Below are 22645 nucleotides of genomic sequence, written 5' to 3' on the forward strand. Positions count from 1 at the left end.
CAGATGACTCGGAGGAACCAATCTAACGCTTAGGCGCTGGCAGGCGCTTGTCTTTCGATCTATCATGGCGTCTGGTCTTCATACTGCCATGTTGAAACCATGAAGTTTCACTGCGCACCAGGAGGATCAACTCAATTATGGTGATCCCTGTGATCACGCGAATCTCTTTCAGGTGTCAAGGATCTGAGAAACCAACGCTGTTGATCCCCGATGCCTTCATATTACGCGTAGCGATTTCTTCTCAAGCTCTCTTGAAGGCTGGAGTGGGTAGGAGCATGTGTTGGACGATGGTCAACTTTTGTATATCTCCGGTTGGGATACTTATCGTGGTTTGCCTTTGGGGTTCCTTCTCTCCTGAACAAGGTGTATATTTTTAACAAGGTCGAGAACATACCCTCGTTCCAACCTCATGTTCCAAGCCATTAACTCGTATGCGCTGGATTTTTATGTCTTTCAGACAACTATGTATTCTCTTTATATTCTCTCTTCCTTTGCTCAATGATGGATGCACAAATGGCCGATACCGAGAAAGGCACCCAAAGCACCATTGGGAGTGGTCCCACTTCACCGAGCATCACCATCGACAACAGCGCAAGTTCGGAAAACGAAAGCCACCTTGAAAGTCACCATATCCCATGTTTTTGCGTCCCACTTTCCAACCAACGTTTTGGGAGAAATCTGGTCGTAACCATTGACGGAACAGCCAACCAGTTTGGACTCAAGGTGAGCATCGTTACTTGTGTAGGTAAACGTTTACTCACCTTGGCAAAGAATACAAATATCGTCGAATTATATAGTCGTTTGGTCAAAGACGAAGGCCAACTTACCTACTACAATAGTGGAATTGGGACATACGTCCCCGATTCGGCATCGTGGGCTTCGTTCAGTCAGTTCATATCCCATCAGTGGGACAAGGCCTTTGCGTCGTACGAAAACCAACTTATAGTATAACAACAACAACACTTATGTCTTTCTGGTGCTAGAAATTTCAAAACAAGGGTTCTCAAAGCATATGCATGGCTTTCCGAAAACTACAAACAAGGGGATCGAATATTTTTATTTGGTAGGGTGCATATTTCGATTTAATTATTATCTCGTTATTGATTTAGTTCTAGGCTTCTCTCGCGGTGCCTATCAGGTCAGGGTTATTGCTGGAATGATAGAGAAGGTGATTCTATTATTTCCAGCAAAAGTGTCAGCTAATCTGCTTGACGTACGCTAGGTGGGCCTCCTCCACAAGGGTAACACGGAACAAATTCCATTGTGATTATAGTTCTATGTGCCATCTTGAATCATATTAACTCAAATTCCCCACAGTGCATATGATCTTTACATCGCAACCTTGAAAAGGAAAATGCCGGGAGCACCTACAACGTCTATTTCAACTGAGCGACCTTATGAAAAGAGCGCGGCCAAAGGAAGACCAAAGGAGACTCCCGAGCACTTGTGCAGGCAATTTAAGAAGTCGCTTTCAAATGATAAAGTTGTTGTTCACTTTGTCGGCTCATGGTAAAATATGTTCTCTGACCGCTTCAAAGTGTAATCTCAACATTGCAACAGGGACACTGTGTCGTCAGTTGGCGCTTTGCGTTCCGAATGTTTACCAGAAACAACAACCGGGATGGAGCACGTCTGCGCCTTCCGTCATGCGCTTGCTCTTGACGAGTTGAGAGTGAAGTTTCTACCTGAATATGCAAACGGCGGTGCGGGTCCGCCAGATCGAGACTCCGAACCTGTCCAAAATGAGGCAAAGGAAACTGTTGTCCAACATGCTGAAAGGTCTACTATGACAAAACGAGGCAACATAAAAGAAGTCTGGTTTGCTGGGTCCCATTCAGATGTGTAAGTACTGTTAAAACATAATCATTATTGTTTTTTTTTTGACAATTTCTCAAAAGTGGTGGCGGAAATGATGACAATCCGGAGAACGACCAGTTTGGCCCTTCTTTGCGCTGGATGACATATGAAGCGATATTATGGGGGCTGCGTATGAAGCCCTTCCACAAGGAATGGGTGCCTCCAAAATCTCGATCATCGATGACCTTGGTGTGGACCATACTCGAAGGGCTTCCAATATCGCATCTTTCCTACAGAGACGCTAGCAGCGTGACACGACGGTAAAAATACGCCAATTTGGAAACATTATTTGAATAACTGATATTTTTTTGAATAAAACCAGGCCCCATTTGAAAAGCCCTCGTCTTATACAACCCGGGCAACTAATCCATGCGTCAGTTTTCGAATTGATGCACCAAGAGCCCGGGTATCGTCCCAAAGCTCAATTCTCAGACAAAACGAAGTGGGATTCAGCTTTATCAACCTACCTGGAAAGTACCCGTGATACGAAGACTTTGAAGGCCAATAATATCGAAAATGATCCCTATATCCAGCCAAGCAAAATATTGGACACCATTGCGAAGCGACGGCATAAAGTTAAAACCGCGGATTATGATCAACTTCTGAAGCTATCATTTACCGGTATGTTTGACTTTTGCTGAAGTGCGACCAATGTTTGACTGCCAGAAATGATTTCGTAGACATTGGCTTAATGTCAATTCAAGAAACTTACAATGCAGAGCATATATTGGCTCGTGCTCTTGCAGACGAGTCGAAAGAAGAACCAGTATCGGAAGCAACATTCCGCCGCATTGCAACCATAGCGAAGATAATGGACAGATGTTTCGATATCATTCCCGCCGAATTCCTTGAAAATTATTCGGAGCCGCCTGCATCAGCTTGGGAAATTCTCAATCAACTTTATCCCGAACACTCAAGTTCGAGATCCAAATTTCTTCATCGGTTTGGTAAGAGTTACATCAACATATTAATTGGCCCTCACCTGATATTCTAATACAGCCAATAGAGACGCTCGGTTGAAACAAGTCGAGGAAGAGGTTGATACATACAGCCGTGCCTTGCAAGGCAAACCTCAACCAGCCAGACATGTCCGTCTGGAATATATCAAAAAACTAGTGGTGGGATTGCTGGACTCCCTTGTACTGGCCAACCAACAGCCTACTAAACTTTCTGAGCACCTCCACACTTGTTTGCCCACCTACAAGCAGGCTCTTCGGTTTCTTGAACTGTCGTATTCCGATCGATCCGCTCTCATCAAAACTCTCGCCAAAGAGATTGATAGCAATTTTGCCTGTGGTGGAGAAGGTTTTCTAGACGAGCGGATAGCATTGTTCAAAAGCTCTTTTGAACTCATACCCACCGACAGTGCCAACCAAGAAGATCATCTACAGGACCTGTTGCCTGCTTTATATCAGCGATTTGAGGAAACTTCTCAGCATGAAGACATTGACGAAATTCTCTCGTACAATTCGGAGATCCAGGGTCTCCTTTCTGCATGGCAGCCCCATCCCGTCGCGAGTAATCTGGCAGCTACCTTGGCGTCTTCTTGTATGGTTCGATTCAAATTGACTAGTGAATTTCACTATATCGACGAAGCTCTTTCACATCTTCAAGGGAGCATACTCAACTGTCCTGCATCTGACCCCAATCGTGCGGACCTTTACGTCATACAGGGCGATTGGTGTCATCTTCGCTTCAAGGAAACTGGCCAGGTATCATACTTAGATCAAGCAGATCAGTCATATCATCGTGCTATTAGCATTCGCCGTGTTTATGAACAAAAGGATTCTTATCCAAAAACCAAAGAAGCAGCCATTCTTTGCGATCGCTTCAAGTTGACACGGCAAAGAAGTTTCCTCGACAATGCAATCAATTTCCATCGAAGCTCTTTGCCTCTCATTTCCACGCGGCCACACGAGCTAGCTTCAGCATCCTTTGACTTTGCAGATGCACTTCTTACCCTCTTTGTTGAAACAGGCGAATTCTGCCACTTGAATGAGGCAATTGAACACTACGAAAGTGCCCTGATATTCAATAAGAAACCTCGGTTCTCGAGGGCGAAATGTCTGAACGGACTAGGTGTTGCGCTTCGGAAACGGTTCGAGATCAATCGACAGTATGTTGACCTTGCCAGGGCCATTGAATTGCACGAAGAAGCTCTAACTCTGTGCCCTGAGCCATATATTGAACGGGATAATTGCTTCAGCGGGCTTGCATCAGCCTTTGCTACTCGTTACTCAAGTTCAAATCAAAGATCTGATTACAACAAAGCTGTCGAACAGTATCACAACGCACTATTGCTTCTTCCACCTTCACACCCTAGCAGAACAGTTTCTCTTGTTGGGTTAGCAACAATCCTCCAAAAACCCTACGAAACGACAAATCAACGAAACGTACTACAGCAAGCCACAACACTATTTCGAGATGCGCTTTTGTTGCTACCATCACATCACGTTGAACGAGCTGACGCATTGTTCGGACTTGCTGCCGTCCTAAGAAGCCAATTTGATTTGTGCTTCCAGGAATCTCTCCAAAATAATCCCAGAAATAGTACGAAACGCCATGATACCATTGATGATTCACCACCATCCTACACCGAACAACTCATGAATTCCTTTTCGTTTCAAGTGGCACTACAACACTATCGCGCTCCGTTAACACATAGAGGTCATGTCTTCAACACTGTTGGCCTTGCAAGCTCGTTCCAGAGTCTTAAGCTTAAAACTGCACCGTTATCCAAGGCCACTACTCTCGAGTCTTCACACTCCATTGACACACCGACTTCAAGCACCCCTCTGGCACTGGATAATCCATCACCAACTGGTACAATCAATGGCGCCGATGCGAATTATCAATCCATAACCGCAGACGCCTCTTTCGCTTTTCTTGATGAAGCAATAAAATTGCTCAAAGAAACTCTACCCCTGCGCCCTTTCCCTCATCCTGCTCGAGTCGAGTCTCTGAGTTTACTGGTGGATATCTTGGAGAGGAGATCAGGGAATACGGACCAAGCTGAACTGCTCGCATATCGGCATGAACTAGCCAACCTGAGGAAATCTGGAGAGTCAAGTGGTCTATAATCTTACTCAGTGAGATATGAAATTAACAAAGACTGGTAATTTACATGGTAGATTTTGTGTATTTAATAATTATTACAGGAGCTTCGTACTTAATAAATGACATTTGTTAAGCGCCGAAACTTTGACGTTATGACTGTTAGCATTATCGACATAGGTGAGATTTTACAGACCTTGTGGTCTGACATGTAAAACTTGTGCCTTGGCGTAGATACCATACTACTTTATAGGTCATGTAAACGATGTGGGGAGTTGAAGGGACTAACGTTTTCTGAGGTATACGCCGGAGCGTTTCTCTGTGGACTCCGGTGTTAATGTAGAGTGGACAGAGACACGGGAGAGTACACCCACAGCATGGAAGTGCAATCTCCGCGATGCAGCCTCGTGTACTAATTATTTATTTTCAGAGTTTCCAGTGATATACCTTACTCACCTGTCGAACGCCTCCCGTGATCTAACACAGAGCAAGTCGTCAATGTCTTCTATTCCAATTGAACTATTTTGGGTAGCCGAAGAAGGATACGACTGTCTCTCCTCGGTACATAAGTACGAGTGTGAGGCTGTATGAATGAGGGACCGAGACTCGAGTCGATCTAAGAAGATTACAGAATTAATTTCCGAAATCCATTTGATGTAATCTCAAATCCTGCATTAGTCCGACTGGCCTGCGTGGATCTTGACAGAGCGTTTGAGTATACATTACTACCCCGTGTAAGGGCATAGATCGAGATTCATGCTCCAGATATTATCTATATTAATATTTGTCAATTGAATGTGGACGGACAGGAGCACTGGCGTCCTGGGGTAGCCTCGATGTCATACTGGCCACAATTCAACAAGATTAAGAACTTGAATTTTGATTATAACGACTCACTTACCATCTTGTGCTGCATGTAGATACGTACTGATACAGAAATCCGACTGGTCCAAATCTCATGACTAGCCTCCACTGACTAGCCTCTACTGCTCGTCGTCATGTACGGCAGGGCAGGCAACAGGTAAGACTAGTAGCCAGAGCTGCTGGTCGTCTTGACAGTAGAGGAAGGGAAAAGGGATAGATGATCGGCCTATGAGGCTGCTCAATGGCGTGTATGGAGCCGCGGGGCAAGAATAAAAGGTATGGCCTGCTCGTCATCGGTCCTGAGTCAACAACGGACATACAATCATCAATGGCCAGTATACTTGCCTTAAAACCAGAAATGGAGTTCCGCACCGTTATTTGGACAGAGGTGTGGGACGAGCAGGGCATGACTTCTACTTGTTGTTGACATGAAATACGGGGTTCTTCATTGGTGCAAAAGGCGGGAAAAAAAGTTGGGACGGGAAGCTTCTTGGCTGCTGGGAGAGTGTGTGCGAGACGCCTTGTCGTTAGGTTGTATGACGGGGTCGGCGCGCAAGACGACCAGAGCGACTGCTTCTCGTCTTTGTGAACAGAGGGATGGGGTCGTGGCAGGCAGCGTCCCTCGGAGCGGTGCCGAGCCCCGCTTGAATTTCGAACGGCAATCACCGCGCGGTCGCCAACGGACCAAAAACAAGCAGCAGAAACGCAGTACTTGACACATATCACTGAGACTTCAACCACTGAAAACGAATGCGCCAGGCTACAAGTTGCAACAGAGTTTCCCAACAAATCAACAATATGTTATCGGCAAGCTTAGCTAGGTTCTCTGGAATGGCAACACTGGCAACCTGACGCAGGACTTCAGCAAATAACACGAGGAACGTCAATCGAGCTTGAAATATCGCCTAGCGTACGCGTATCCACTAATCTGAGGGATCGGCAAGAATATAATTTCTCTTCTTCTTACAATCACTTTGGTTGCACATTCCTGCGTGGGTATTACGAGGTGGTACCCCCGTCTCCTGTTTTTACCGGTTCTACGACCAGTTGAAAATCTCCAAAAGTGCGTCCTTCACACTATCCCATCTCTGCAGAAAAAATTAACTGATGTTCGGCTCCCAGCTCAATTTCTGCCTTGCATTCAATGTCGGTTCAATGCTTCTCCCAACGGTTATTCAATATCGGTTTCAAGTCAATCAATAAAAATAGAACTGCCATGCAGCATTTTGCCAATGTCCGGGTGAGGCAGAAAGCATGCAATAACCCTCGCCGCAAACTCGTGGATAATGTCGTCAAACAACATCAAATCTCGATTCTTCTCTTTTGAATGTATCTAAAAGTTGCTGGATAGTCCGGGTCTGTAGGACAAGGACCATATTGCGACCTCTTTCGAATGACGCCCTCAATCGACAGCGACGAGACTCAGATACAACCTACTGAAAATGCCCCGATATCATGCCTATGCAGCCCGCCTCCCAACGGTGGGGTTGGGAGGAACCTCATAGTGTCCATTGATGGTACCGCAAATCAGTTTGGCATGAAGGTATATCTATTCTTCTGCCAACTTAAAGTCTATCTCTGTAGCTCATATATGCAATTTGTTTCAAGAATACCAACATCGTCGAGCTCTACAGTCGACTAGTAAGGGATGAGACGCAACTCACATACTACAACAGCGGCATTGGTACCTATGTGGTTGATTCTAAATCGTGGCTGTCCTTAAAAGCCTGGAATCAGTCCATTTCTCATAACTGGGACAAAGCCTTTGCCACGTTCGTATGTTTGTTCTTAGACAATAATTATTTAATCGTCTGGGCTATTCTAGCAACTTCAAATCAAAAGTCCTCGACGCATACGAATGGCTATCTGAGAACTACAGGCCGGGAGATAAAATCTTTTTATTTGGTACGCGTATCCATGCATTTGAACAGAAAAGAGAATTACACTGATACTTGATGGCAGGTTTCTCTCGTGGCGCCTACCAAGTCCGAGTTATTGCAGGTATGATCGAGAAGGTCAATAGCTCGCTTGTCATATTTTTATATTTCTGCTAATATGTCAACGTCTCGCAGGTGGGGCTTATTCATAAAGGCAACAAGCAGCAAATTCCATTGTGATTGCTCCTTCATTCATTTACGTGACTCGCTAACTTACTCTGCAAATTTTCAGTGCTTATGACCTTTACACCGCAACTCTGTCCAAACGTAAACGCCAAGAAGTCTCTGAAGAAACTCCCCTCGGCACTTCAAAGCAGCCAAAAGAACCAAAGAGTTTGAATGTCGTCAATGCGGAACATGATCCACGGTCATCGCCTTACCTTCACGTAAACCGCCTAGATGAAGACATAGACCAGAACATCGAAAGCGGACGTCGATCCAGAGCCACCACCAATACTGATAAAGACAAAGTCTTATCCGGTGAAAACATTGAAAGTAGCGCAGACGACGGTCCAGAGGCTTTATGTCAGCACTTCAAGAGGTCTCTGTCCAACAACAAAGTTCGTGTCCATTTCGTTGGTGCTTGGTAATGACCTTCATTTTCCTCCATGTATATATTGTACTGACCATTGTGTACTAGGGACACCGTGTCATCAGTTGGCATTTTGAGAGGAGAATGTCTCCCAGAAACGACCTCTGGAATGACACACGTATGCGCGTTCCGACATGCACTCGCTCTCGATGAATTGAGAGTGAAGTTTCTGCCCGAGTATGCCAACGGCGGGTCGGGTCCTCTGATGAACGACTTTCAACAACCTGATCCACTCCTTTTGCCTTCTTGGGAACTCTTCGGTCTCAAGATTGCAGGCCTTGTATTTGCACGACCACATGCAAGAGTCAATCCAACCACAGATACCCAAAGGGCAAAGGGTGGCAATGTCAAAGAGGTGTGGTTTGCCGGTTCACATTCTGATATGTAAGTACGTTCCCATCTTCGTCTTTCTTGATTTTCATATCTTATTCTTTTCTAGTGGAGGGGGAAACGTGAAAAATCTAAAACTCAATCAATTCGGCCCTTCTCTTCGATGGATGACATACGAAGCTCTTACTTGGGGCCTCAAAATGAACCCATTCGACCAGAAATGGGCACCGCTCTCTCCGAAATCATCTATGAACTGGAAGTGGAATATTCTTGAAAACCTTCCCATTCTACGGCTTTCTTATCAGAACTCTAATGCCGTTACACGAAGGTAAATATCGTTCTTCGCAGTGTACCTTTTACAAACTCAATGTGATTCCACACCATTACAGACCTCATCGTCAAAGCCCGCGTTTGATTTTACCGGGCCAATTAATCCACGAATCCGTCTATGAACTCATTAAATCGACTTCTAACGCTCAGCCACCGTCAAAGCCATACCTTCCGATGGCCTTACTTCCAGGTGGCAAAAAGTGGGCATCGGGTCAGGCACCAGAAGACAATATCATCGAGAAAGACCCATACCTCCAACCTGATCGCATCTTGGAAGCGATCAAGGAGAAGCGACACACCCCGGCAGATTTTGATGTCCTACTCACTTTGTCATCGACTGGTGAGCATCATTTTTTACGATACCTGAACAACGTATTAAAATACATGATAGCGATCGGCCAAAGGTCTATCCGAGAGCGCCCTGAAGCTGAAGAAACTTTGGCCTCTGTTCTTGCGTCTCAAACTTCCAATGACAAGGACGAAAAGGACATAATACATACGATATCAAGAATTTTAGATCGGTGCTTCAATATGATTCCTGTGGAATTCATCTCGGAAAGCAAAAATCCATATTCACTCCAGTCATCGGTCTGGGAAACGTTGGACAAGCTATACCCAGAGGGATCATCTAGTCGGTCTAAGTTTCTACATCGCTTTGGTAAATATTTTGACTTTTAATGTAATGTTTTCCGTTCTAATTAACAAAACTGTAGCCAACCAATCAACCAGACTGGCCATAGTCAAACAAACCATTAGTTTACATATGGCGGCTTTAGAGGCCAGTCCTCAACCACCAAGGCATATTCAAATCGCATCCATCAAGGAATTGGTCCTCAGCTTTCTAAACCTACTCGTCCTTACGATACCGGATGGCGCCGAAGCATCCCACAGGCAATGGCTATACAGCCTGTACAAAGAAGGTCTTCGATTCGACAATATATCGTATAAGAAGCGATTTTCTCTTATCGAATGCCTGGCAGGCGAGATTCAGGACCGATTTGAAATGGGTCAAGACAACTATCTTAACGAGAGAGTGTTGCTATTCAAACGTATCTTCGACCTCAGACCTCCGGATCAGGGCAGGCAGGAGGATTACCTTCTTGGTTTGCTTCCTACGTTGTATCAACGTTTTGAAGCAACGTCCAGGCTGGAAGACATCGATGAGATTGTATCGTTCAACCCAGATATTCTTCGACTCCTCTCCGATCCAGACCATTATCCTGCAGTTGGTACCCTGGTTGCCGTTCTAGCGTTATCTTATCTTGCATTGTTCAAAACCACAGGCGACCTACATCACATCGACGAGGCAGCTATGCTCCTCAAGGAAAGTATATCCAATTGTGGTCACACAGATTCGAATTTGCCGTATCTTCTTGATCTGCATGGATATTCTTTCCATCTTCGATTCCAACAAACTGGTCATCACATTTATCTCGACAAAGCAGACAATGCCTATCGTAGTGCTCTCGAAATACGCCATACATTGGAACCTCAAGGAACTTATCCTTCTATTGAGTTGGCAGCGGTACTATGCGACCGATATAAACTTTCTCGGCACCAGAAATTTCTAGACGATGCCATTCAGTATTGCCGTGACTCTCTTGCACTCTGTTCCTCGCGTCCCAGACAACGCGATGGACCCGCCTTTATTTTAGCAGAAGCATTGATGGCTCGCTATAAAGTTTTAGGAAAACCTCAAGATCTGGAAGATGCAATTTCATTGTATCAGGAAGCTCTTGATCTCAATCCACCGCCTTATTTTCGCAGGGCTATATGCCTCAATGCGCTGGGTGGTGCCCTCACCGCACGTTTCCATTTAAAACAGCAACAAAAGGATGTCGAGAGGGCGGTTGTATTGCATCGCGAGGCTCTGGCACAATGTCTTTCTCGCTACTTCAAACGAGATAGCTGTCTTAGCGGACTGGCAGCTGCGTTGACGGGCCATTTCATAATTTCTGGCGAGAAGTCTGATTTAGAGGAAGCAATTTCTCATTATCAAAATGCCCTAGACCTTCTCCCGTCCCACCATTTTATGCGGTCAGAATACCTCTTCGGTTTGGCGAATACCCATTTCTCTCTGTTCAAGGCGACAAAGCAAACTGATAGGCTCAATGAGGCGATCACACTCTATAGGGGTGCACTAAAGGATCTTCCTCCTTCGCATATTGACCGAGCAGACCTCCTCTATGATCTTGCAATTGCTCTGCAAAATTACGACGGTGTATATCTTTCGGCAACTCATAGTGATTCAACGCATAAGGCTCAAAGAGGAAGATCTTCAATTTACGGTGATGAAGTCATTTTATTGCTCAAAGAATCGCTTCAACTCCGCCGTTTGTCTCATCATGGACGTGCCAATACTCTTAGACATCTGATTTCAGCTCTTTTATCAAAGTCCGGGGGAAAGAATATCAGAGAGATACTCTCGTATTGGGACGAGCTGACGATTCGTCACCCTCTCCTCTTCCCAACCTCACATCTTGAACGTCGAGAGCTTGATATGCTGATTTCGTTGCTCAAACTTGACCTCGAGAAATCTCCTGCACACCATGAACGACTGAAACTTCTCCGGTCTCTCTGGTGTGCGTTCCTCTTTCGATTTGGGAAAAGCAGCTCCCAAGAAGACCTCGTTGAGGCATTCATGTATCATAAGGAGCTGATTCGCCTACAGCCCCCCATGGTCCCACTCATCCCGGACCCAATCTCAGCCAACATTATTCCAAATCTTCTTTGACTTCAGGTAAAAGAACTTCCTGGCCCGCACAGAATGGACTGATAGTTGTCAATGATTTTTTCTTGTAATTTATTTGTGCTCATATACATAATTTATTGCAATCAATGGCCAACATTGGCTATCGAGTGTGAGGCCCATTATTTTAGTAACCCATTATTGTAAGCGTTTGCCGAGAGCAACAATGATTTCAAACGGGCACAATGTAAATTCAGAGATGGTTAAGACAGGATGGTTGCACACATGATGATAATGCTACTTGAGATGACTTATGCAAAAGAGAAAAAAGAAAGATCCATCCTAATCGCAGATTAGCTCGTCAGGATCATAAACAACTTCAGCGGGACCCCTATTGAAAATCAGTAAATCTGAGAGAGTTTTCGAAGTAGATTACAGTTACCTTCGTTCGATGCCCTTAACACCCGTCGTAACTTGTCAGTTAGATTAGGCAAATAAAAGGTTATGAATTCATACATTTTCCTTCCATGCAACCTGAGCCTTCAATTCAGTTAACCCGAACGACAATACGATTTCAAATTCGATTCGGTAGTAAGGTATTCCAGTTTTAGAGTTGACGTATTGGCGCAAAGGGACATTCGATGTATCGGCCGTTACGTGACAAAGAACACGGTACATGTCTGTTGCTCATGTTCGTAGGTTATCATATAGTTCATTGAACATATTCATAAACGGAGTCTCACCAGTCTCTTCATCTGTCCAGCGTGGGTTACTTTTGGTCCCTTGGTAGCACATAATTTCCTCGTCTAGAATTTGGAATGCGGAGGAGTTCTTCGAGTTCCTCACATAAGAGTGTCTGTATTCCTCTGTCTCAGACACTTTGGTATCCTTTATATTTGATAAACGCAAGAAAAAAAAGATTAGTTACAAAGAGACGTGCCTTAGGAAGTATAGCATCAAATCCAACGGGAAGCATGATCCTGCCATCCAGACAAGTGTATTGAGAGTGCATTCGCGCAACGTGTTCGGGATCCGTAGAAACATATATCCGACTGAATTCTATGCCGTATGCATACTTTGAGATCCTAGCAGCCACGAAATGGTCAAGATAGAACGAAACAGCTCCATCTGCAACTGCTTTGTTGCTTTGAAAGTAGTTAGCACAGATTTCATATGGATATATATACAGAATCAAACACGCATCCAACACGTACACATGGCTATCAGGGCGGCATATATCCAAGGTATTGTCAGAGAGCCTTGCCTTTAAATTTGTGAACAGCCAATCGCTAGCTGCGAATCCCCCAACAAGAAAAACGGACTGTAAGCATACATTTCCATTTAGTACACTCAATCATATGGAGAAGGTAATCAAACTTAACGGCAATTTTAGTCGTACAAGCAGCACGTTGCTCCTCGATGGTATCAACGATGCATTGAATAGATGGTTCAAAGAAAGACGCTACGTCTGAGCTGTGAATAAAATTAAGTGGTATTCGAGCGGAACAAGCTGCATGTTTGCCAATCACGTACCCAGAAAGTTTGAGCTGCCCATTGCGGATGTTAAGAGCGAGATCTTTGTCCCTGATAGTTCCGAACTTGATAAATTGAGTTTCGTCGTCACTGCGGAATCTCAATTTGGTGGTCTTGTCAAAGCAATCAGTGATATAGGGCACATCTTCTGCGAAGCGTGAATCCTTAAGGAGTTCTATGGTTATCACAAAGAAAATCACTGAACAAAGAACCCAAGATAATAATAGCCTGTAAGACACTTACTTTCGAGGAACTCCCTGGCGTGGTTGCTTATGAAAACCGATCCTTGGAAATGGCCTGCAATACCAAAGTAAGTTGATGGACATCATCGCACAAAAATCAGGCGGCATACACTCCGGTGCAAATATTTCCTCGAATGATTGAGCGTTTTTCGATGTTTGTTTATAAGCAGAGATGTCGACCGTGCCACCGCCGGCATCGACAATGAGAATCCCTTTGCCTTGCTATGAAGGAAATAAAATATCAATCTTTGTGCTGCATATATTTGTGATGAACCGTTTGCTGACCTTCATGGCGTCAATAGTCAAACCTTTCTGAATACAAAAGTGTAAACTGGCTTCTCCTTCGGTAACAAAGGAGAGTCGTTGCTGGCCGGCCGGAGTGTTGGGTATCAAACCCGCTCTGACTGCAGCTCTGCGCATATAGCTCTGTTGTGTGCCTTCCCACCCATTTGGATGCGTGAGCACAAAGTCCGTACGCCCCTCCAGATTTTTCCACATCTCTGCCCCATTAGGGTATGTATCTTCGATGTAGGTCCGGGCGCATTGATGGAGGTACCGCATAAAATCGCCAAAAACATCTATTATGGTTTTTCCCTCGGGCAGGGGTGGAATAGGGTGGCCGGTTAGTAGAGACGATCCAGAGCTGGTGGTTTGGGGTCGCAAATGGAGTTTGAACCTGCAGCGAAGGCGGACGTGAAAGGGATGCCAATGGATGATATAACAAAGGGACGTACCACTCCGCCTTTGTCCATCCCTCATCCTCCGCGTCCGCTTCTATTCCTTCACGCACAGCTTCTGCACCAACAGCGCGCACGTCTCCTTGTTTATCATAGTAGATTATGGTCGGTATCTTAGAGTCACCACCGACGTGTTCTTGCGCGGGAAATCTGCGTTCAAACGACGGTGGGCAAATGCGTTTTGTAAGGCATAGAAGACGCTTACCTGGTAACTCCTCGAATCTCAGGGACCTCTCCAGGATCCAAAATGCTGTACAACAGGATGAAAAACGTCAATAATGGCAAAAAATGCGCACTAACCTGTACGAAATACCACTAAATGTAGTCCCGATGTCGAAAGCGAGTACGAGCTTTCGTTGGGTTCCGTCGTACCGAGGCCTGTTCAAGGTGGTCATAGTTGGGTTACAATATTTGATAAAGAGTTGAGGGCACCTGTGTCTTTCGTCTCTTTAAATATATGAAAATTTTCGGCCAGACAAAACAAGCTAAAGGATGAGATTCAACAAAGAATAAAAACAGAACCCCAGAGGCCTTAATTGGTGGATACAAAGGATCTGCGGCCCACCTCCAAGCCATCATTCGTCAATGATCGGATAGATAAAGTGACCAACCGGAATGAGCCACTATATATGACCGGTATAAAAGCCAAGGGAATCCTGGCGAAATATCCAAATCACCACCACACACGCAACACGGTTTGACGATGCAACTCGAGAAAATACCGCTCATTGGCAAAATGTTCGGGCGGAATAATGGTCAGGGGGTCAATGCCTCCACAGATGAACTAAACCCAACGCTCCAGTATCCAATGTCAGAAGTCAGCGCGGCAGGCGTGGAAGAAGTCCAAGGTGGCGAATCTACCTCGGACAGTGGCACAACGCTAGACACCACAGAAAACATCGATGACAAGGAAAAAACACAGGAGGGAACATCTAACAAGAAACGCCGTCGCAATAAACAAACACAGGCGCGAGTGAATGCTATTAAACTGCAGGAGGAGGAGAAAAGGTCCAAAGAATTGGCAGAGGAAGTGGAACGGTTGAAGAATGAACGGAAATCCATGCAATACGAATTGGCGACGTTACAAAATACAGTATCAGAACACTCCAACACAAATCGTCAACTCGAGATTGAGATTTGTCGCCTGCGCGAAGAAGAACGCAACATTATTCGTGACTTGAAAGACGCTTACCAGGAAATAGAACAATACAAGCAACGGGTGTCAATGAAGGATAGCAAAGTGGCTTTACTGCAAGAAAAACTAAACAAATCGATCTCAAAAATCGACGAATTGACAACCTTGTTACAGGAACGAGCAACTGAGATAAAGGGAGTCCAGACGTTTTTGACCACAGCCGATCTGTACTCCGGCGCCGATATCATTCAGATGGTGGATGGGTTGAATATGGACATCTTCCACACAGCAGCTTCTGTAGCCGAAATTTTTGAGCAGCCTACGGAGGCGGATGCAGCTGCCAGGCTGACCAGCAAAGACCGTGAAGAGCGTCTAGAATTTGGGGCTGAACGGTTGAAATCAATTCCTGAGGCAATCGGTGAAAGGTTATACACGCACCTTGCTAACAAATGCACAGAACTGCATGAAGACCCTTTCCCACTTCAAGTCGCTATCCAAGCTTATCTAGCGCATTTCTGTACGCAACGTGTTCAAATATTTTCTGGCGAGAGCGCGAAATCAGCGTTTGACGATTTATACGGCAGGATAAGATCAGCCGGTGAGTCATAAACGTACTGTGTTGTATGCATTACGCGTTCTAATTGTTCAAACAGAGGTTCAAGCGATTGCTGGAAGATGACGTTCCATTGCAAGCACACATTCACATGGCCCCAATAGCGATGAAGATGTCGAAATGGTGGCGAGAGTAATGTACAGTTTGCTGTATTTTTGTGGTTGGACGGGGTCTGGCCCAGCGTCAGAAAGGTCCATCGCATCTATTCAAACAAAGGTGGACGCAATTGTGAAGCAGGCGACGCAGTTGAAGAAGGCGATGCATGAAGGGATCACAACAGCCGATATGGAGGTCTTTGTCGTGCGTTGTGGAGAATCCTTCAACCACACCGTCATGGAGGACAGCTACGGTGACAATAAGTCAAAGAAGCGCAATAACAAGGCAAGCTGCGTACTTTGTCCAGTAGGAATGGGCCTACGGAAGATCACAACCAATAAGGAAGATCGCACATCGACTACAACCCTCCTCTTCAAGCCCAAGGTTGCGTTGCTTGCCGTGTTAAACAAGGAAGAGCCTGCCCATGGATGCACGGAGGGAGGTAGGATCAATGACGATATTGAAATGCGTCATTAAAAGGCTAAAGTTTGGGATGAGGAACGAGATCTCAGCCTTCCGGAGCTCGTAGACACGTACTCTGACTGACCTGTAAAATACATAATCGATTTGAAGGCCACTGTTTCATTTGAGGAGAACAACTGTAACTAAAAGTGTTAGGCGCGCGCTCTCCATGATGGGTGAACAGTTTTCAATCCGGAGCTACAATGAGATAATCAGCCAGAAGTTCTTCGTTTCAACGTAAGAAAGCGATGTTGCTTCACCTAGAGTGTCTGCGCAGTCCAAGTGTTAGGGATCGTGTTCTAGTGGTTGTTGTAGATTGGGATGAAGCGTAGGTTAGTCAGAATTGATGAGTGATGACGCCGACTCGAAACTGTTACCCACGACGCAGTCGACGTCCAGGCAGCGTTCAGGAAAACTTGTTTACTGTGTTTTTGCCCCGTCCAGCTAAATCTATGTTCAAGCCGGCTTCAGCAACAAAATCTCTGATATTTATACCTCCTGGTTCGAACATATATGCTTTCGGGTCGCCATCGCATACCAGGAATCCGCTTCTATCGAAGATAAACTGGCGCGTTGAGGAAGGACAATCATGGGCCGTGGTTTCAGGCACTGGTGGAGGAGGAAAGGGTATAATCTTCAAGGCAAGTTTCCCTGTCTTTGGTAGGCATCCAAACTCTTACCCCCTAGTGACAGTATAGACCTTGTTAGGACATACCAGAGTAGCACCCGCTACTTCTGATATACAAGGCCAATGGGCCAATGCTGGAGGACTATACCCCTTCCTTTCTGGCGCATCTGGTGACCCTTACTCGCGCATATCTTACGTTTCTTTTCGTCAACGCACTGGAGGGGAGTCAGGAGCTTTCTTCGATTACACAGCTCGATATGGAGCTATGAGGGAAGAAGAAGATAAAATCACACTCAGACACACGCTCAAGTCCTCACCTGGAACCGGAGATCATTCGCTTTTCGATCTCCTGACGGAAAAAATGGGGCTGAAGTCTCTACTCGACCTGCCCATGATTACCTTGAGCAACGGTCAGACCAGGCGGGCCAGAGTTGTCAAAGCAATTCTGGGACAACCCGAGATTCTTTTGCTTGATGAACCACTTAGTGCGTTACTATATTGCTCTGAATTTACTTTTTCTGAATGGATGACATAGCCGGACTGGACCCTCCTTCACGAAAGGCCTTGACGGAAACGTTACAAGATTTACACATGAATCGATCTCCTCGAATCATCGTTGGAGTAAGGAAGGGTGAAGATATCCCCCCTTGGATCACTCATATCCTCGAAATCGACGGAAGTAGTGCCACAGCTCGAGAGGCTTCAGCAGTAAGCCATACTTTCAACACTCGAACTTTTACCCCCGCCCAGACTGTCAATAACTCAGGCCATTTAACTGTGAAACCTACCTCGCTCCTCGTCGATATGCAAGGCGTCAATGTTGCGTATGGCGATCGCAAGGTAATCTGCTTCACTTCGACACTACCTGCATCTACTAATTTGCATCAGGTCCTCAAAGATATCAATTGGCAAATTAGACAAGGTGATCGATGGCATCTTCAGGGACCAAACGGTACATAAAGCGACTACAATCGAATTAAAATTTTAATCTAATATCCGATGTCTTTTTCGCAGGTTCTGGAAAGACAACGTTGCTAGCTCTTCTGACGGGCGACCATCCACAATCTTATACCCAACGGCACCTCCTCCTTCCATGCATTCTTCCTTCCAGCGCGTCGTCTCCTTCTCGCTCTCCGGCAATCGGCCCACGTAAACGCACACCCACGGCACATCTGCGTAGACTCTTAGGAGTGGTATCTCCAGAGATGTTTGACGCGTTTCCTCGGCGACATCCAGGAATGAGCGTTTGGGAGGCCGTTACAACTGGTTTTGATGGCGGATTCGTACCTCGAACACGCGACGCGAGCATAGAATTACGAAAAATTGGCAGTGTTGGATGGGTCGATGTCGCCGAAGATGAACTTGAATTGGATCTAGAAGCGAACGAAAAAACGACTCACATTGAAGCAGTCAGAAAATGGAGGATTGAAAGATGTTGGGAGGTGCTCAAAGCTCTTGGATCCGCCTCATGGAGAAAGGATACAGGGAATAACGATAGCACTAATTTGGAAGCTGCCACGCGCGAATTCGCTTCTCATCCATTCAGTTCGCTATCTCCTGGCGAGCAGCGTCTCGTTCTTCTGATGCGGGCGTTGGTGGGTCGACCACCGGTCGTTCTCCTGGATGAGGTGTGGAGTGGCATGGATGATGATATGATTGCCGCTGCCAGAAGATATCTGCGGTCGAACGAAGGTGTCAGTCAGGAACAAGCTGTGGTGGTGATTACTCATTGGGAAGATGAGGTTCCGTGGTCGGGGGAAGAAGTCAAACGATTCAAATTATCTTCGCTATAAGGCCTTTTTCGTGTTACGAGACACTCGGAACTTTGTCTACCACTTCGACATGTTGTAATTTCCGATCTGGTGCTGAGAAAAGAGATGAAGATTACGTCCATGACACTAGGGCTTCTGCTGCCAGATCGAATATCGGCCTTGTGAAGAACCTGACATGTAAACTGCGAACTCGAGACCACGGAAGATTATTGTTCGACTGTTTGCCACAATTCTGCTACTGGCGCGAAGATAACTTAACGGGTGCTTCTCGCTGTCGTCCAAGAAGTGTTATTCGCTCATCAATAAATTCTTTTCGCAAAGTGTATGTACACTCTAAAACGCGGTCACGTGCACCAATGTCGCGTCTGTTTACAGTTCTATTTTAAGAAAACAAAGGATTACTCAAAAGCAAGTACAAGGGACCTGGGACAAGGGTGTTGTGCAGAGGTACGATATCACTTACACGACTTTCTTTTTACGAGCACCTCAGATCTGTTCTCTCTCCTAATATGTGAAAGTGTGTAGACTCCCCCAGAGTGTCATGGACATACTGTAGCTTTTCTTCGTGTTTCTTTTCCTCGATAGAGTCGTACCCACTACAAGCAAATGTCGAAGACTTTCCGGCACCAAATACAAGGTATCCATGCAAGAGAGATTATTCCCAGTACAGAACTCCGTCATCGAAGGCGCTCTAGACGTTTGACGCGTCGTTTCTATGCAGATGTGCGGAGAAACCTTGTATATCTTGTGCTGGGGAAAGAACCATGAAACTAAACGCCTTTGGTCGCTATGAAGAATTTTGTGCCCTTCGAGACCTTGTGCTGATGAAATAAGCCCAGATATATATCATCGAACAATTTTGCAAGAATAACCCCCACCCCCCACCAATCGAATTTCATCACCCTTTATGCAGGACTCCCGCCCGGTCTTCCCATATGATCCATCCCCTGTCGACTATGCCGAAAACATCCTCGTTAGTACATATGCGTACAAAGCTTGTGCACGCATTCCTCTCCCAGCCAGACTCAAGACTTTCATCTGGAATCGAGTGGACGACATCGTATCCTACTCTACTGAGATATTTTGCGTAATTATCTTGATACACGCCCTTTTCTCAGGATACAGTGGAGCAGGGGTTAGGAGCAAGAGCATCAAGGCCGATTTCTGGAAGATAGTATCGCACCCAGACTTTCCGGAGACGGCTGAGGAACTTTTCCCCCGATTCTTTGGCTGGTATACATTCTTTCTTCCAGTCCAACGACGTACCAGTTTGGAACTCCAGCGAGTCGCGTTTGAGGCGGGCAAGGCCAAGAATAACTTCAGGGCGCTGTTCACGCGCTCTCCAGTTGAAGCGGTGATGATTTATCAGGCAGAAATGCTGAGTGGGAGAAGGGGTCACCATCCAAAGCCTCCATCAGGGTGCAGTCATTTATTGTCTAAAATGTATCTTACACCTACTAACTGACATTTATTTCTGTGACGCACACGTCCACTTGACTCTATCTTACTCTTTGGCTATGCTGATACATTAACTGATAGATACGTCCGCCTTCACTTTTACACGAACTTCGAGAAAGGGGAATCCCCGGATAAGCTCAATTTTCCGGACGCCACTCTCGATTTGCCAGTTGAACACAAAGGGGTAGACCTTGCTTTGGCTCGGAAGGCCTGGGGGATCGAGTCTATTGCTGTATGTACACTTCTAGTCATATTTTTCCAGCTTGTTTTGAGCGCGGCCATCTTCAGGTTATAACTAACGCCGAATCGTTCAAGAAAGTCTTCTATCCTGCAGACGACGATTGGCTTTCTCCACTGGCTGTATATGATCTTTCTCGGCAATTCAAGCAACCCATCAGGGTTTTCGGTAATGCTGATGTTCCAAAACCGTGACCATGAATATTGATTTCATCTGTTTAGAACCTCGTGTACACAAGTTTACCAAAACGGAACGTACGATACGACGACCCATCTACCACCTTACATACTTCATGTTCTCTCTCGTCAAGCTCCTGCTGGGTTTTCCGGAGAGAAATATTGCTTACCTTTCTGTCGCTTATGGTCCCAAATACGCCGCTTTCTACAAACGCATCGGCGCATTAACACCTCCCATTAAAGACTGGTTTGCGACGGGCGGCTTTCTAGCCCTTCAACTTCTGATCGTCCTCTGCGTCCTCCCTTTCGCCATCGCTTACAGCATATGCCTCTCAGCCGGGAAAGCCGTTCAGTGGATTTCGCTTCTCATATGGGGCACATTTTTAGCAGCTGCCCAATTCATTCATCGACAATCTATTGCGGCCGCTAAATTCATTATCACATCTTTACTCAAAACGCTGCAATTCGCATCGTCAACCGTAATCGACTTTGCAACTTATATCACCACTCTCCGACGTCAGGACTGGATCATCACTATTTCACTTACTTGGTTGGTCCTCGCAGAGTACTACCATTCTCCTTCATAATTGGATTTCATCAATGGACACACTTACACGGTCCCACTATTTCATTCTTTAACTATCGATTCTTCCCTTTGTCGGCTTAACCAGGCTCATCGACTATGCTTTCTGCTATGCCCTATGCTTTCCTTTTGCTATGTCATCGATTTATGTCACTCTCGCGTTCTTTTTGCATTATCAATTGTATATCTTGTACAAGTTTTTTCAATTTTCCTTCTTTTACATATCGCGACCGCCTTAACTAATGGTCAGCACTCACATTCCTTGTAGAGATAAAGTTGTAAACAAAATCTGTATTGTACGATAATAAATGCAGTACTCTGGTGCTGTCAACCAATGGATTTCATGACCTCAGCCAAAACGAATGAAGGAGTAAAATAAATATTGAGATCCGTAGATCTACCACTCCGGGAAAGCGTGTCATCCTTGTGCAGGGGCCATGCTAATCTTCTCTGTATCGTTCCAATTTTTTCGTATGTCACCCCGAAGGGGACATTAGCGAATGTATTACCTGAGACATCTTTGTTAGGATTTTGAATATTGTCTGGCCCGCGGGGTATTATTATGTAATCCAACCAAGCCATTGTCTGCTCCCGGCGAAGTCCGGACACGGTTTCAGTGCTACCGCAACCAAAAGCCACCAACATTCCTTGCCTTCTGCTTTCTTCATCAACGGACTACTCCTTCTGACTTCGCCTTTATTATCATGAACTGTGGCATCTACCTACCCAGAATCACTTGTTCTTGAATTAGTTGCCTTAATAGTAAGCAGGCCACAAGAAGGCTTTTTGGCAAAAAGCTTGCGACGCTTGAAGGCCTCATCAAATGGTCCCCATTATCTCAATGTGCGAATGTAATGCTGGTCCAGGCACTCTCGTTATCTCTTGGTTATCCGCTATATCTCCTGAGAAGCAGCGTCTGTTGGAGCACCGACGAGTCAAGGCGGGTGTAGCCTCGCAGCGTTTTAGCGTGCTTAGATTCACAACGGCAATCTCAGGGCGACATCGAAGCGATTCGAATTTTGCATCAGATAATAACGAAGGGTATAACCACCGGATTCTTCATATTCTTTGTTTCCGGCCACTGGAACGAGCTTCTTTGACGAGAAGCACGCGTCGACTCCGAAGCCAAGACCATTGGACACATGCCTTGAACCCTGCCAGGAAGGTTGGACGCATACAACATCCAGCGCGATGTCGTATGGTGGACTCTCATTTTGAATTGGCTTGCGTCCTATGAATCTATTGCTATCTCATCCTGTGTGTATCTTGCATCAATGGCTCAATGTAACACAACACGTATGTTGACCTCGTCCTTACCG

General features: G+C 45.6%; 5 protein-coding genes across 5 annotated transcripts; 4 read left to right on the top strand and 1 right to left on the bottom strand.

The window, feature by feature from the left end:
* Positions 1 to 501: 501 nt before the first annotated feature.
* Positions 502 to 4937, top strand: JR316_0002743 (uncharacterized protein; the record flags this gene model as incomplete). The annotated part of the gene is made up of 11 exons (XM_047888530.1): positions 502 to 723; positions 772 to 926; positions 984 to 1063; positions 1116 to 1168; positions 1223 to 1263; positions 1318 to 1509; positions 1561 to 1842; positions 1899 to 2117; positions 2180 to 2478; positions 2562 to 2804; positions 2857 to 4937. 11 exons carry the CDS (start codon positions 502 to 504, stop codon positions 4935 to 4937), a joined length of 3867 nt encoding a protein of 1288 aa, XP_047753453.1.
* Positions 4938 to 7168: 2231 nt separating this feature from the next.
* On the top strand, positions 7169 to 11698 carry JR316_0002744 (uncharacterized protein; the record flags this gene model as incomplete). The annotated part of the gene is made up of 11 exons (XM_047888531.1): positions 7169 to 7318; positions 7384 to 7547; positions 7601 to 7680; positions 7738 to 7790; positions 7848 to 7888; positions 7945 to 8298; positions 8353 to 8688; positions 8744 to 8962; positions 9024 to 9304; positions 9356 to 9595; positions 9678 to 11698. The coding sequence occupies 11 exons, from the start codon at positions 7169 to 7171 to the stop codon at positions 11696 to 11698; spliced, it is 3939 nt and encodes a 1312-aa protein (XP_047753454.1).
* A 297-nt stretch (positions 11699 to 11995) lies between these two features.
* Positions 11996 to 14560, bottom strand: JR316_0002745 (Heat shock 70 kDa protein 12A; the record flags this gene model as incomplete). The annotated part of the gene is made up of 14 exons (XM_047888532.1): positions 11996 to 12044; positions 12096 to 12109; positions 12170 to 12333; positions 12397 to 12541; positions 12582 to 12798; positions 12868 to 12974; positions 13036 to 13126; positions 13187 to 13361; positions 13430 to 13483; positions 13539 to 13650; positions 13714 to 14104; positions 14163 to 14315; positions 14371 to 14415; positions 14466 to 14560. 14 exons carry the CDS (start codon positions 14558 to 14560, stop codon positions 11996 to 11998), a joined length of 1812 nt encoding a protein of 603 aa, XP_047753455.1.
* Positions 14561 to 14868: 308 nt separating this feature from the next.
* JR316_0002746 (putative ABC transporter ATP-binding protein) lies at positions 14869 to 18892 on the top strand (the record flags this gene model as incomplete). Its single annotated transcript, XM_047888533.1, has 6 exons — positions 14869 to 15898; positions 16095 to 16451; positions 17180 to 17584; positions 17635 to 17939; positions 17988 to 18051; positions 18114 to 18892. The coding sequence occupies 6 exons, from the start codon at positions 14869 to 14871 to the stop codon at positions 18890 to 18892; spliced, it is 2940 nt and encodes a 979-aa protein (XP_047753456.1).
* An 886-nt stretch (positions 18893 to 19778) lies between these two features.
* Positions 19779 to 21330, top strand: JR316_0002747 (uncharacterized protein; the record flags this gene model as incomplete). Its single annotated transcript, XM_047888534.1, has 4 exons — positions 19779 to 20290; positions 20411 to 20561; positions 20618 to 20735; positions 20789 to 21330. The coding sequence occupies 4 exons, from the start codon at positions 19779 to 19781 to the stop codon at positions 21328 to 21330; spliced, it is 1323 nt and encodes a 440-aa protein (XP_047753457.1).
* Between the last annotated feature and the right edge of the window lie 1315 nt (positions 21331 to 22645).

The sequence above is a fragment of the Psilocybe cubensis genome, chromosome 2, assembly GCF_017499595.1.
Source record: "Psilocybe cubensis strain MGC-MH-2018 chromosome 2, whole genome shotgun sequence".
Lineage (NCBI taxonomy): Eukaryota > Fungi > Basidiomycota > Agaricomycetes > Agaricales > Agrocybaceae > Psilocybe > Psilocybe cubensis.